The 15,604-nt window shown below is 52.6% G+C and overlaps 1 protein-coding gene and 1 pseudogene across 1 annotated transcript; both read right to left on the reverse strand.

Moving 5' to 3' along the window:
• Nucleotides 1–1,076: 1,076 nt before the first annotated feature.
• LOC136139129 (spermatid maturation protein 1-like) lies at nt 1,077–2,457 on the reverse strand (annotated as a pseudogene).
• Nucleotides 2,458–5,970: 3,513 nt separating this feature from the next.
• LOC136139130 (neuroligin-2-like) lies at nt 5,971–9,574 on the reverse strand. Its single transcript, XM_065898026.1, is given in 8 exon segments — nt 5,971–6,188; nt 6,191–6,338; nt 6,341–6,571; nt 6,573–6,864; nt 7,665–8,261; nt 8,630–8,822; nt 8,945–9,130; nt 9,304–9,574. Coding segments are annotated over 8 exon segments (2,136 nt in total).
• Between the last annotated feature and the right edge of the window lie 6,030 nt (nt 9,575–15,604).

The raw sequence follows: 15,604 nt of genomic DNA on the forward strand, positions 1-15,604 counted from the left end.
GTTCCTGGCAAAGGTCTGAGCTCTTGTTGACTCCAGAGTCTTGGGCAAGGTATGGATGCTTCTCTGGCCCAGAATCTTGGGTAAAGTCTGGACTCCTAGAGACTCCTGAATCTTGGGCATTACCTGTACTCTTGTAACATCCAGAATGTTGAGAAAGGTGTGGGCTATTATGGAAGCCAGTTTTTTGGGAGAGCTCTTGACTTTTATACAGTACAGTCTCTTGCTTTCGTTCCAGATTCCTATAGACTCGAGAACCATGCATAAAGCCTGAGCTCCTCTGAATGTCAGAAGTTTGGAGAAATGGTGTGTTTTTGTGGAGACCAGAGGGTTGGGTGAGATATGGGCGTGTAAAGAAATGTCTATCTTGAGTAGAACCTAAGCTCTTCTGGGAGCCAGAATCTTGGGTAATGACTGTATTCTTCTGAAGGTCAGAGTCGTGGGAAAGGCTTGGATTCTTGCAGAGGTAAGGGTCTTGGGTAAGGCCCGGAAGCTTGTGGAGGCCTGGATCTTGAGCAAGGCCTGGGTTCTTGGGGAGGCCTGGGTCTCCGTAAGGCCTGGGTTCTTGTGGAGGCCGTCCTGGGATCATTGCTGGGGTCTGTGAAAGTGGTACCTGGCGATCCTCAAGTCATTTTGTTTGCACAATGAACATCTCAACAGATATAGAGGAATATAGACCTCACCTTCCATACCAGCTGGGTTCCTGGAATGTGAGCAGATAGGTCTTTTATGAATCACCCTGCTTCTCTGTTCATTTTCATTTGACTAACGTTATCGATCATTTTAAGCTGATTCCATTAAGTGGGTCTATATTGAGCACCTGCTATGTGTTTGGAGTCTTGATGGAAAATGCCCACTGGCTGTTTCTATTTCTTTCTCTCCTTTTTTTCCTTTTTGGCCATGCAGTGTGGTTTGCAGGATCTTAGTTCCCCGACCAGGGATTGAACTGGGGCCGTCAGCAATGAAAGTGTGTAGTCCTAATCACTGGATATCCCGGGAATTCCCTGTGGCTATGTGGGCCCTGGCACCCCGCACACCACCACAAACCACCTCCTTTCTTCTTTTTATTCTTCTCCCAGTCACCTCTCTGTCAGGGAACGGTATACCTAGGCCTTTCCCGTCCCCTCAGCCATGCTGGATCCAGAGACTGGGAGGTAACAGTGGGACAGGGCCTCCACCTCCCTGGTCAGCTCCCGCAGCTGCCGTCTCACGTCTCTGGCATTATAGGCTACGCGCCCTGAGGAGTGGCGCCGGGGGATGTCTGGGACGTGGGCCGGGCCCAGGATGGGTGGCTGGGCTGGCGAGCACTGCTCCTGTTCTGCTTGGGGCACCCCCCCAACCGTTCTTGTGGCTCAGGGCCTGAGGGCTGTGGGGCGGGGGTTCACAGGGTACAGGTAGGCCTGTAGGCCCAGCTCTGACTGCCTCTCTTTTGAGCAGCCTTCCCTCTACAGTTTGCTGGAAGCAGATGGTCTGGGTAGGTGGCTCCACAGCATCCTGGGCCCAGGGAGTCCAGAACCCCTGGGTGGACTGAAAGCCTTCCTAGTCCTTGGGGCAGTTCCAGTTGTGGGAGCAGATTGTTGTGTGCTGACGTGGGGGCTTCTCGTCATTGCTGTCAGTTGTCAGGGGCCCAGGCTACGGGGCGGTGGGCGCGGCTTGCTGAAGAGTCTCGACGGCGATGCGGCGAGTGGGTGGGGGGGACACGATCATTTTCACAGGGTCCATGGTGCACCGAAGGCAGACTGCAGGGGTGCTCTGCTTCGGGGGCTGGGTCTGCTTCCCAGGTGAGCGTAACTTAGAAGCTTCTGTGGATCGGGGACAGGTGAGAGGCTGTGGATGGGGGACAGGTGGGGAGCCTGGCTCCTCCAGGGATGGAGAGGCAGGTTGCAGGAAGAGAAGCTGCATAGTTATGGTGTCTGAGCAGGGAGAGCGGGAGGGGAAGGGGCCCATTTAAGGTCAGGGCTAGAACACCTGGTTTCTGCCTTTCCTATTCCCCAACCTCCCCATCCTCCACTTACCTTTCTCACAAATAACACGAAACACTTGGTGTAAGAAGCCACAGAGTCTGCACCAGAGCTAGGTGGGGGAGGACACAGTGACTGAGTGGCCGTGGCCATGGGGGTCCCTAGGGCCCCAACCTACTGTGCCCACAGTACTACCGGCTGCCTTCCTGTCCCACAGGTTCCTGGGGGTAAGTGGGCCACAATGATGTGGGGCTTTCCCTCAGTGTGCCAAGAGGGAGAGTCCTGGGCCTGTGTTTGACCTTCCAGCCTGGGCCAGGGCTTAGCAGAGGCCAAACCCTTCACCTTGCATGTCTCTCCTGTAGCCAGCCACCTGCACCAGCCCATAGGCCCTCTGGCCTGTTTGGTGTCTGTCCCCATCAGGCCCTGCCTGGTCCTCTACGCCAGGCTCTGACCTCTGCACAATCACTGGTCCTGATCTTAACTCCCCGAACAACCCCATTACCAATGACCACCTCACCCCAGCACTCACTCCCCCTTTCTCTCTGACCTCAGAGCTGTTCACTGGAAAGGGCTGTGGGCTCGGACCCCCTCCTCCTCCCTCACTGGCAGAGTCACTTCTCCAGGGTTTGTTTCTTCAGAGCCCCACCCCTACCACCCAACATAACAGCAGGCAAAACCAACAGTTCAACTTTTATATTTACAATATTCCATCCTGGAGTCCCTGCGCAGTGACAAAGTCATGATGCAATCAAAGGCAGGACTGCAAAGCAGCACTGTGCCAGGACGGTGGACTACATCTCTATTGATTTGTTTGGTTGTGTTAAGCTTATATATGGAAACAGCACAAGGGGGATTTGCGCCCAGGGTTAGGAAAATGAGAAAAACTACTACCCCCGCTACTATTGTTATTACAAAATGGAAAGTACCTATTTCGGCCCCAGGAAACTGGGAATGCAATACACAAATGGAAATATAGGGATGTTCCTATGGAAAACACCCCCAATTGAACAACAGTGGCCCTACAAAGGGGTTGTTGATGATTTTGCTTTCATATGGGTCCACTATAAAGAAAGGTTAATACTCTGGCAACAATTGCCAGGTGATAAACAGGAGCGTAGGAGGTATTGTAAGTGCTACTAGTGGAGTCAGGTACACAGGAAATGTAGGATATATTGTAAATATTTTTAAGGCACTATTCAAAAAACTTGCCCATGCATTTAAGAAAAAAAAGTGTCATGAAGAACCTAGGGGTAAGAGAGGAATAAAGACACAGACCTGCTGGAGAACGGACTTGAGGATATGGGGAGGGGGAAGGGTGAGCTGTGACAAAGCGAGAGAGAGGCACGGACGTATATATATATATATATATATATATATATACGCTACCAAACGTAAGGAAGATAGCTAGTGGGAAGCATCCGCGTAGCACAGGGAGATCAGCTCCGTGCTTTGTGACCGCCTGGAGGGGTGGGAGGGAGGGAGACGCAACAGGGAAGAGATATGGGAACATATGTATATGTATAACTGATTCACTCTGTTATAAAGCAGAAACTAACCCACCATTGTAAAGCAATTATACCCCAATAAAGATGTTAAAAAAAAAAACTTGCCCATGCAGAAAGAACACGAAGATTGCACTTCTGTATTAAAGACTTACATAATAGCTTGGCTTAACTATTAGAAAATAACCTGCAACTAATGAGAACTTGGGGAATTATCTTGTTAGTACATCTAGAAACTGGGGACATTTTCAGAAAACTGACAAAAATATTTTGAGGTTAGAACATGTTGAGATGTTTTGATTTTGTACATGATGATGAAACCTGCCTATATATAAATACCCGCTCTGAAAAATAAATCTGTGCTTGACATGCTGACATCTACCAAGGGTGTCAGGTCTTGTTTCCTTCGCCGACGCCGTCCATCCCTCAGGTTTACCTGGACTCGTTGGAGCTGGACTCCGACAATTTACAATATTCTCTTCATCTTTCGCCAGGTTTAAAAATGTGTACAGAGCCACGAAGGGTTGGGGTGGGGACATGGGATTGTCAAGGAATTGTTCTGGGGACAGGGGCTGGGCATTGGAGTCCGTGGTTGAATCATGGGGTCCCCCAGCCCCACTCCCATGCCCCAGTTTGGGGGGCATCTGTCTACAGGGTTCAGGGCCCAGGTCCCTAGCATTTAGAAGGCAGGGCTGTTTGGAAAGGAGCTAGACCAGGCAGGGGAAGGGGTGGGAAAAGAACTAAGTTTCCATGGGTGGAGGTGGGGGCAGAAGGGACAGTCAGGAGGCAAAGTTCTGGGGAGTCAAGACAGGGATTTGGGGGTCAGTGGAAGACAGCACTCCACCCCTATTCAAATTTGGTGCTAATGAACCCACAAAATGCCAGCAGACGAGGATTGGCTCCTTCTCCGCTGGTGTCCCTTGAAACCCTTCCCGACATTGTTCCTTTCCCCAGAGGCCCAAACCGTTTCTCTTTGGGCAGTCCCCTTACACACATCCTTTCAAATCAAATTCTTCCTGCTGGTGTTTGCCCAAGCGCCGTCCCCCACTGCCCCCTCCATCTGTTCCTCAGTACAGCTGACCCCGTTCTCTCCCCCAACCTGTCCGGGGAAGACTTTCTCCCCTGCTCTCCCCCCCTCCCCCCTCCACTGCTCCTTTCCTTCAGCCCTGGGGGCGCAGGGGAGAGGGGGCAGGTCAAAGGAGGGGGTGGGCAGCTGAGGGGAGAAGCTGGCTTGAGACCAGGAAGGGATGGCTTCAGAGGGGGACGGTGAAGGGGGGAGGGAAAACGGGGGCAGAGAGGGAGGGATGAGACATGGCGAGAAGAGGGACGCAGGCAGCACCCTTTTAGCTGCCACCTCCCCCTCTCCTGTATCTTACCTGCCCTGGCCCAGGGCTGAGGAATCCTTGGCACGTTTTGGGGGGTCTTCGCCCCTCAAACCCACCTCACCAGTTTGGCACGGATGAGCGACGGTCTGAGGACTGAGGGAAGAAGGGCTGCCCTCAGACCGTGGTGAGGGCTTTGGTCAAACATGCACGGCCTCTGTGGGTGGCAGGTGCCACGCAGCCCCCCACCCCACGAACTCTAGGGAAAGGAAGGGCAGGGCTTAGGGTCTGTTCATCTCCTCAGGGTTTGTCCCTCCCCCTCAGCTTCTGTCAGTTTGAAGTCCTTTCACACCTGCTGTGTGAGAAGTTAAGTGCTGGGCCTGAGGCCCTAAGATGCAGGGCAGTGCTGCAGAGAAAGGGGTCGTCTGCATGGGAAAACGTACATCCACATGCAAGAACATGTTTCCACTCAGAAATGCATCCTGGACCCAGGGGAAGACAAGTTCCCAGGCAGCACAGGGATGCAAGATCTCCTCTCTTCCCCGTGGCAGGGAATGTGTGTCTGTCATCTGTGGAAGGCGAGGTCTGCCCCGGGGAGACCGTGCTTCACCTCACTTGTGCCACGGGGGATACACATGCTTCGCTAGGGCGGGAGGGCTGGGGGCAGGGCAGGGGGGCTGTGATTTCCTCGCTACTTCCCAGGCACCACCCTGCGTCGTCCGGTGGCCAAGAGTCGCTGTTTGTGAACACACCACTTCCAGGGTCTCCAGGGGGTGGGAGGAGGGAGGAGGTGGGGGCACAAATCCCCATAGAAATTCTTTGAGGGAGCCAACATGTGTCCAGGGCGGCAAAAAAAACCCTCACCCTGCACATGGTTTCTCACCCCCTCGTGAGAAAGCACACCTCCACGTGGGAAAATACTTCCACGTCTCCACACACCGAAGACGGGTGTCCAGACGACGGAGGGGAAAAAACACCCTCCTAGTTGTTCAAAGGCCCGGGTCCGGAGAAGAGAACGGGCCACTCCACGCGGGAGAAGCGCACACATCCCGGCGAGGAAACCCATGTCCACCTAAAGCTCCTCGATGTGTCACAGCTCCACACGACAAAAGCCTGTCGCCAAGTCCTCCTCCCTGCCTTCTGAGCTGGCCGGGAGGGCCGGGGAGGGGGGCATCCCCGAGCTGCCCCCTATACCCGAGTGGTGGAGTGGGGATGGGGGAGCGTGTTGCTGTGGCTGGTAGCGGTGGGGGGAGGCGGGGGGAAGGGCCCAAAGGGATGGAGGGAGGGGGACGGCGGGGGAGGGGGTGGCCCCAGGCCGCAGGGCAGCAGGGTCAGGGCCCCGGGGGCCAAGAGTGGCAAATCGTCCGGCGCCCGGCGCAGGGCCAGGGTGTAGTCGGGCGGGCAGGCGGGCGCAGGGCCTCCGCAGGTTCCGCCCCGACGTCCCCGCCCCGCTTCAGCTGCAGCGACACCAGCTCCTCCTCGGGTGGCAGCTCACGGCCGGCAGCAGGGAGCAGGGTGCCCCCGCCGGGCACGCCGGTGCCCGAGCCGCCGGGGCGGGGGCGGGGGTGGGGGGGAGGCTGAGCCGCCTTCACCGCAGCTCCTGCCGCCGGTCCCGCTTGTAGTAGAGGGCGGCGAAGGCAAGGATGCTGAGGAAGAGGAGGGAGGCGCCCACGGCCACGGTGACGCTGAGCTCCGTGGAGTAGTCTCGGGAGTCCCCGGGGAAGCGGTCGTAGGCCCGGGGGCCCGGCTCGGGCTTGGGCTCGGGCGGCAGGGTGGCCGGAGGCGGGGGGGCGGCGAGTGCCGGGGGCACCAGGGGGCGGGCGCGGCGGCCGGCGCGTGGCGTAGGGAGGGAGGCGCGTGCTGGTGGTGAAGAGCTCCGTGTGCAGGCTGTGCAGGTGCGGCACGAGCTCCAGCCAGAAGGCCACCTTGTTGGCGCGGTAGCTGGCGCGCACGCGCGGCTTCAAGCCGATGTGCAGGTACTGCTTCTCCTTGCTGTTGAACTCGCTCCACACCACCTCCTCGAAGCGGTTGCGCTTGGTGTGGATGAACTTGGTGTCCTGTGGCACCGGCTGGTTGGGGTCGCTGTGGACACAGCGGGGCAGGGAAAGGAGGAGTAAGGGTGAGGCTCCCATGAAAGGCAGGGGTGGGGGCGTGCTATGGGAGGAATGGGGAGAGAGATGGACAGAGATGCAGAGAGCTGGGGAGACGGGAAGAGAGACAGAGACGGATACGAAGAGACAGAGAAACTGCCAGAGAGGGACGGACAGACAGACAAATAGGGATGGAGCCAGACAGCCAGAGACAGTCTGAAATGAGGACAGAGGGGCAGAGAGGGAAGAGACAGACCACCAGTGACAGAGGCAGAGTCTGAGAATGAATGAGATAGAGACATATGGAAACAGAGACACAAAAGGACATGAGAGACATCCAGGGGGAAACCAGGGAGTACAGAGTAACCAGATCAAAGCAAGCAGAGATATCAATAGATTTCAAGAGAGAGAGGCAGAGACAGCAATAGACAGACAGACACAAACCCTCACACACACTCAGATACACAGATGGCAGCACTCAGACAGCGGGCCGAGCTCTGGGAGGAGAAGGAGAGAGCTGGGTGGGCAAGGGAGGGAAGGAGAGACAGACACGGAGCCAAAGGCACCAAGTGAGCCCGCCCCCCAGAAAAGACAGGGACCTCCCTGTCCAACTCTTCTGAGTCTTCAAAACACACAGAAGAGCTGTCCGGCAGGAGTCTGAGTCGAGAAGGCAAGAGTGCCTTGATGGAGGAATGATGGCCATGTGAAGGAGAGGGAGAGAAGGGGCTGAGGATGGAGGCGGTGTGTGCCCTGACCTGCAGGGATGCCCGACCCAGCCCCTCTGGCCCTCACCCGGTCTTGGCGAAGTTGGTCCAGTAGGTCATGACCACAGCGCTGAGCATGACATCATTCTTGGAGAAGTTGCAGGGGAAGAGGTTGGTGGCACCCACCATGGGCACACCAAAGACGTAGGGTAGCTCATCCCCGTGTGCTGCATCTGCCCACTCGGGCTGGCCCTCAGCCTGGCAGTGGTGGCAGAAGGTGTAAAAGTAGACAGGGGTCTGGTAGTCAGCGTGCAACTTGGCGGTGGCCACAGCCGGTGCCACCCACTGGTGGCCGGTAAAGAGCGCCAGCTGGGTCTTGTGCCACATCTCGCCATTGTCCCTGTCGGCCCAGTCCGTGTACATAAACTTGATGGTCTCCTGCAGCACATCCTTGCCCTCCGGGTAGCCATACAGGTTGTCCACAAAGTTGGAGACGGTGAAGTCGAAGGCTCTGGCGGACACGCTGTCCTCGCTCTCCGCCGAGTCCTCCACGAACTTGAGGCCCTCTCCCTGGTTGACACCGATGAGCATGTCGTAGTTGGGGAATTCTCCCTGCTGCATGAGGATCTCAGGGTCATCGGGGACTATGTCACCGTCCACCACGGGCCCAAAGGCGATATGGTAGCTGGGGAGAAGGGGTCAAGGTCGCATCACCTGTTCACCGGCCTCCTCTCAGCTCACAGCCTGCTGACTCCTCTGCTCAGAAGACCCCTCTCCCCTAGTTAAAACCTTCTGAGCCCTTCAGGGTACTTGACCTCTCAGGAGGAAGTCCTCCCTCAAGCACTTCATGGAGCCTCGTGCACACTGGCTCTCTTTAGGCACCTCCACCTAGGGAAGGCTTCTGGGAGAAGGCAGGGCCCCGGGAGGGCCTTGAAGTCCACCTCTCCTGGCTAAATGGAATGCTTGTGGCCTGTGGGCACCTCTCACCCTCAACCTCCTTGGAACCAGCAAGGAGAATGGAGGCCTGGACCTGGCCCTCTCCCACCCCCATACTGGGCGGGCTGTACGTCCTGGTCCACCAGCTCCCGAGAAGGCTTCCGGCACAGACACTCCACGGCCTCGGCGCTGTCCTCCCGGTCACAGCCCACCTTGGCCGCCAGCAATCGTGTGTACTTGAGCGGCTGGTAGTTGACAGACCAGCTAGAAATAGCAGTGCCACTCTGGGCGATGGCCTTCTGGAACAGCCCTGGTGGGACAGGCAGGCTTTAGGCTGGGCTGTATCAGCCTGAGGGAGGAGAAAGGGACCCTGGTGGGGTTGGGGGTGTGAGAAAGGGGAGAAGAGGGACAGGCTAAGGAGGTGGCTGGTACCTTCCGAATGGTGGGAGAGGATCAGAAGGTTGACACAGGAGACCCCTGCCCCAGATCCAAAGATGGTGATGCGCTCGGGGTCGCCCCCAAAGTGGGCAGTGTTCTCACTGAGCCAGCACAGGGCCTGGATCTGGTCCACGAGCCCGTAGTTGCCTTTTGCAGCCTGGTCCCCAGTGCTGAGAAAACCTGGGGGTAGAGGAAGAAAGGGGGCTTCCTTGGGGTGTCACAGCACGCTTGCCCTCTTTCTGGGCAGCTCAGTCCAACCCAGAAGCCATTCTGCTTCTGCTGGGTTTAGAGGAACCCTGCCAGCAGGCCCTCCTCCCAGACTCCAGCCCCTAGAGTTGGCTACCCACCCTCACCAGGCACCCCAAGCCGGTAGTTGAGTGTGGCTACAATGACGTTGCCGTAGGTGGCCAGGACAGAGCCATCCAACATGTTCCCCGTGCCCTCCATGTAGGAGCCACCATGCAGAAACAGCATCACCGGCTTCTTCCCAGAGTCCCGGATATCTGCGTGGGGAGGGGGCGGGTAGGTGGGCCGGGGGGTGGGGGACAAGGACACAGTCAGACCAGAAGCAGCACCGCCCAGCTCCCAGGCCTGCTGAGTTCCAGCCCAGAGCTCAGGGGACATGTCACTCCCATACCTGGGGGGCAAGACCGGATTCCCCTCCCTCCCTCCCCAGCTAGCCCTGGCGGAAGATCCCTCCCCACCTCCTGCCGGTGTGCCCTACAGCACTTCTCCCCATGCCTGGCAGACCTGCCAAGAAGCCTAGCAGAGGCAGGGCTGGGGGCTGGCCCTCCTCAGGGCATCTGCTGGACCCAGGGGAACCCCTCCCCCCACACACACAGCAAATCTCCTTCCTGCTCCTAGGAAGAGCGAGCTCCCAAGGCTGCCACTGGAGCTAGAGATCCTGGGAGGGTCCTGGCGTTTCCTTCGACTCAGGCCGTGGGCCTCAGCTCCACATGGTAGCCTGTTCTGTGGGTGAGGGGGTGCCAGGCCCTAGGGTCCCTGGGGGCTTGGTCTCCTCCCCAGTTACCATGGCAACCCCCAGCTTAATTACTGTGGCCGGAGGCAGCAGGGTGGGAAAGAGCCTGCCTAATGAAGCCAGGGTGCAGCTCTAGTCTCGGACCCCCCAAACTGGCCTAAGTCCTGAGCTCTGGACCCTTCTCTTGCCATGTCCCCAAAGGATCCCATGATCACTCCCATATGTAGAAGGCCCCTTGAGCGGTAATTCTGGCAGAGGGTGGGAGTCTGAGAGGGCTTGCCAGGGTCCCTGCCCCTGCAGCTCCTCCACGATGCAGCCACAGTGCCTGTGCTGGCGTCACCCCTGGCCTCCAGGCCCTCCTCTTTCTTGACACCTGCAATCTCTGACCAGCCTGGGCACTCGGGCAAATAAGATCCAGGCCTGGGCCTCCACAGCTGGTTCCCAGTGCCTCTGCCCGCCTCCCTCAGGCCGCTAGGAACTTCCCTCCTGGCAGAAGGTCAACCAACAGGTCACTGAGACACTCCCCTCCATCCCCCCACAGACAGCTTCCTGCCTCCTGTCTCTTAGGACCTTCTATGACACCTCCTTCCACCTGACTTTGGCCAGGAGCTCCTAGGTAGGCAGTGCCCTCTCTGTGTCCTCCCCCAATCCTATTCTTCCCTTTGTTCCTGAACCTCCAGTGGCCTTCCAACAGTTCAGGCTTGTCTCCTTCCCTCCGAGGTCCTGTCCGAAATGTCCTCACTCCTCCCCACTCCTCCCCACCCAGCACCTCCACTCCCAGTGAGGGGGGAGGGGGAGTCAGAAAGGGGAGGAGCAGGAAAGGGGGCTGGGGCAACAAGAATTCAAAACCAACAACAAAAAAGCGGATCGAGAAAGAAGAAAGAAAAAAACAACAACCAAAAAACAAGAAGCTCTCGGGGCAGATTCAACAAGAAAAGAAAAAAAACCCAAAAAAACAAGAAACCAAAAAGATCCGTTTTTGGAGAAAAAGAAAAAAAGAAAAAAGTTCTTTGCACTTTTTCAAAATTTTGTGGTGAAACTTCAAGATATTGGGCCCTGCTTTCAAAAATGTCCAAATTCTTTAATTTGCTTCAAATGTGCATTTTCTGCATCGGACAGGCTTTTTTTTGGAAACTGTAGCAGGTTTCTGCTGTCTCGATTGTGTCATCAATTTGCCAACTTAAACTTGTTTTTTTAAATGTTATTTTGCTCCAGATTAAAATTGTTTTTTCAAATGTTATATTACCCAAGTTTCAAAACAGTTCAAATGTTTTGGGCTTCCCTGGTGGTGCAGTGGTTGAGAGTCCACCTGCCGATGCAGGGGACTCAAGTTCGTGCCCCGGTCCGGGAAGATCCCACATGCCGCAGAGCTGCTGGGCCTGTGAGCCGTGGCCGTTGGGCCTGCGCGTCCGGAGCCTGTGCTCCACAACGGGATTGCGGGGCCACAGCAGTGAGAGGCCGGTGTACTGCAAAAAAAAGAAAGAAAGAAAGAAATAGCTTCCTTATTTTCAGCTATAATTTGTCTCCCTATAACTTCCACCTGCTGGGACTCACAAACAAATCTAATTGCTTTTGTACTAGCAGAACTATACTCTCATGACTCCCAAGGCTCATTGATGTTACTTGGTTGCTGATGACAACCACGATAGATACAAAGTTTTCTGAGAGTCTAGCTCCATATGAACATCTGCTCCACATTTCCCCAAACTTCTCACTCATTCTCCTTTACAAGTTGCTCCTGAGCTATGATTTTACTAAGCTCTTCATGCTCTCAGACATAAACTGAGAGGAATGAGATTTAAAAAAAATTTTTTTTTTTTTTTTTTACCTGATGCTCTTGCTTTTCCTCTTGTTGCTTCAGTTCCACATCTGGCTTTGGTCTGAATGTTTGCCTTCTGTCACAGCCCCTGTTGCCCTTTGATATCAGCCTGGGAGGAGCAGGAACTGTGCCAGACTCCCCTAGTCTTCATAACATTGACCCCTGAGGAAGGCTGATAAGGACTCAAGAAAAGCCTATGACAGGGCAGATTGGCAGGCCAGGGTCAGACCTCTGGGAGAGAATGAAGTATTAGTGGGGAAATTCAGGGGTTTTCAAGTGAGGGGCCAAAGCTAAAACGTCCCTCCTCTAAAGGGCTGAGTGTTATTTCTATATATCATACAAGCATCTCCTGTCACGGTTAATTTCATTTCAAAACTCTACGTTTATTTTAGATTAAGCTGTCCTGTACATATCTATTATGAGCAATATTAACCTATTCTATCACCTTCCAAATCGTTTGTCCTATTCTGTTCACTTTTATTCTCTTTTTCCTACTTTTCCTCTTTATTGGACACAAGACCCAGCCTAGAAAAATACTCTTTGGTGAAGATTTGGCTACCCCTGGGTGAGAGGATTACAGATGATTTTTCATTGAATTTCTTTTCCTTTCCTTTTTTTTCTTTAACTTTTCTGTATTTCCTAAATGGTCTACAATGAACATCAATTGTTTGCGTAATTAAAAGAAAACAATTAAGTGAAAAAAAAATAAACAGGTAAGAGACAATTATCTCTTGTGGAGATGCTGGTTAAACTGGAACAAGTGAATATTGGCCAGCAATTATTGATGATGATGATGATGATGAACCTATAAACGTTAACTTACAAGGACAAAGGGTCTTTGCAGATGTGATTAAGAAAGGATGTTGAGATGAGGAAATTATTCTGGATTATCCTTGTGGGTCCTAAATCCAATCACAAGTGTTCTCATAAGAATTCAGTAGAGGGACTTCCCTGGTGGCCCAGTGGTTAAGACTTCGCCTTCCAGTGCAGGGGGTGTGGGTTCGATCTCTGGTCAGGGAGCTAAGACCCCACATGCCTCGCGGCCAGAAAACCAAAAACATAAAACAGAAGCAATAGTGTAACAAATTCATAAAGACTTGAAAAAGTGGTCCACATCAAAAAAATCTTAAAAAAAAAGAGAATGAGGTAGAGAGAGATTTGATACCTACAAAAGAGGAGGGGGCAATGTGACCACAGAGGCAGAGACTGGAGTGATGTGGCCACAAGTGAGGGAATGCCGGCAGGCACAGGAAGCTGGAAGAGCACAAAATGGATTCTCCCCTGGAGCGTCTGAGGGGAGCACAGCCCATGCTGACACCTTGATTTCTGCCCTCATATGTCAAACTTCTGGCTGTGAGAGAATAAAGTGTTATTGTTTTAAACAACCAAAGTTGTGGCAATTTGTTACTGCAGCCACAGGAAACTAACATACTTCTCTCGAGTAACTCAAACCATCAAAAAACTCTTTGTTTCTACTCCAATTTGCTTATGCTGAAATGGCATTCTGAAATAGGTTTCTGAATACCCCCTCAGGTTTTTTGTTTTTTTTTTTAACTAAGGTTACTCTTCCTATGGAGTTCTGCTTTGTTGGCACGACACTTTGTACCTGTCTAGCTCAAAAGTTATTTCCAGGATAGGAGGCAGAATACATACCATGACGAATAATCAGCACAGCAACATAGTAAACTGCAGACGTCTGCTCTCAGCTTCAACTTTAACCCTTTTTCACTCACATCATTTCCAAATTCAGTCTCACTTTTATTTCATTTTAAAATTTATTGGCCATGCCACGCGGCATTTGGGATCCTGGTTCCCCAACCAGGGATCGAACCCGCGCCCCCTGTAGTGGAAGCACGGAGTCTCAACTACTGGACCGCCAGGGAAGTCCCCAGTCTCATTTTTAGTTCTACTACCTACCTTAATTCTCAGCTTCACTCTCACACTGAAATCCTTCTGATATCACTTACTTCTAGAAAGATAAAAAGGACTGTCATTTACTGCACATATGCATTTGGGCACAAGGGACCAAGCTGGGAGTGTGGCACATAATACGGAACCTGAGATTACATGGCCAGTTAAGTGGAAGAGATGGCATGCACAGCCAGGTCTGTTTAATACAAATGCCCCTATTCCTTCCACTGCCTTTCAAGTTTGGGATTCTGGATTGCTTCGGAGTCTTCAAAATCTGAAATCTACCTAAGTACCTCCTTTTTCCTTCCCAATCAACAGGAAGGACATTTTTTGGGCAGAAGAACTAGGAACTGTACTGTTTTCTCCTTCTTATTCTTTAATGCACTATTAGGGACCAAATCAGGAGAAGGAAGGATAATGTGAAAGATGAGCAAAGAGGGTTTCTCTTCCTTCTTCAGAGTTCCTTAGTTAAGTCCTCTGGCTATGAATAGTATGTTATCAGGCCAGCGAGGAGCTCACATTCTGGCTCTGATACCTCAAAGCAATTGTTCATGATAAAAAGCAACTTGAAATCAGTAGCTTGTACAGTGATTTTTTTCTAGGTCTTGGGAAAATGATCTGGACACACTGCTGACAGTTGGCGAAGAACTAGAGCTCCCAATTTATTTGTGTTTATTCACCGAGCACTTCAATTTATCAGCCGAGATAGGTGTAGCACAGCTTTCCTGGTCAGTAGACACAAACTGCCAAATACCAGCGTCCATCTCACTCTCAATTCATTTGTCAAGATGATTCGGCTGGAATAGCAGACTAGATAGCATGGTGACCAAGAGTAACAGTGCTGGTTCTACCACGCCACCACCTGACTCTGGGTAAGTCTCCTTTCATTCATTCTCTCATTCAGTCAGCTGTTTTTTAAAGCACCAAGGGCCTTGAAATCCTAGCTCTAGCACTTTTTAGCTTAGAAAGCCTTGTTAAGATAATCTAAACCTCACATTCCTTCTTTGTAAAGTGGAGATAATAATAGTGCCTTCTCCATACAGTTCTTGTGAGAATGAAGTGCGATGATGTATATAAAAAGGTTAGCATGGTGCCTGGCATATAACGTCAGCTTTTCATTCAATAATCAGTTACTAAGCATTTACTGTGTTCTGTACATGGTACTATGCCCTGGGGCCACCCATCATTTGCACCGTTTAGTGACTGCCTTCTTTGGGCCAGATCTGCAACTTTGATGATCTCAAATTGTCCTCGTAACAACTTATAAGACATGCATTATTTTCACTATCTTATAAATGAAGAAACTGAGTTCAGGGAAGTAAAGTTGAAGATCACACACCTAGTAAGTAGCAGAGCTGGGATTTGGACTCCTATCTATCTGATTCCAAAACCCATTTACTATCATTCTGCCATGCAGCCTTTACTGTTAGCAAGAAGAATGAGACACATGTCCTGTTCACAATCTAGAGGGGGAACACATGTATTAAAGAACTCATTGCAATACAACGTATGTGATAACACCAGGTGTTATTGCATTGTTCTCATTCAGTTCTCGTAACAGCTCTGTGAGGTAGGTACTGTCATTATTCCCTTTTCACAGATGGGGAAACTGAGGAACAGAGAGTTTATGGTGCTTGCAAATACTATAGTCCATATACATGACCACTACAGTCTAGTGCCATTCTGGAGAGCTAGAAACATATGAACAGTGTGCTTGGGGTGTTCTAAGGAGTGTCAGTGACTATGCTTGTGAGAACAAGATAAGATTTCATAAATGAGATGGTATGTGAGCTGAAACCTGCAAGTAATACACCAAGTTGAGGGCTTCTGTGGTGGCTCAGTGGTTAAGAATACGCCTGCCAATGCAGGGGACATGGGTTCAAGCCCTGGTCCGGGAAGATCCTAAATGCCGTGGAGCAACTAAGCCCGTGTGCCACGACTACTG

This window comes from Phocoena phocoena, chromosome 19, assembly GCF_963924675.1.
Source record: "Phocoena phocoena chromosome 19, mPhoPho1.1, whole genome shotgun sequence".
Classification (NCBI taxonomy): Eukaryota; Metazoa; Chordata; class Mammalia; order Artiodactyla; family Phocoenidae; genus Phocoena; species Phocoena phocoena.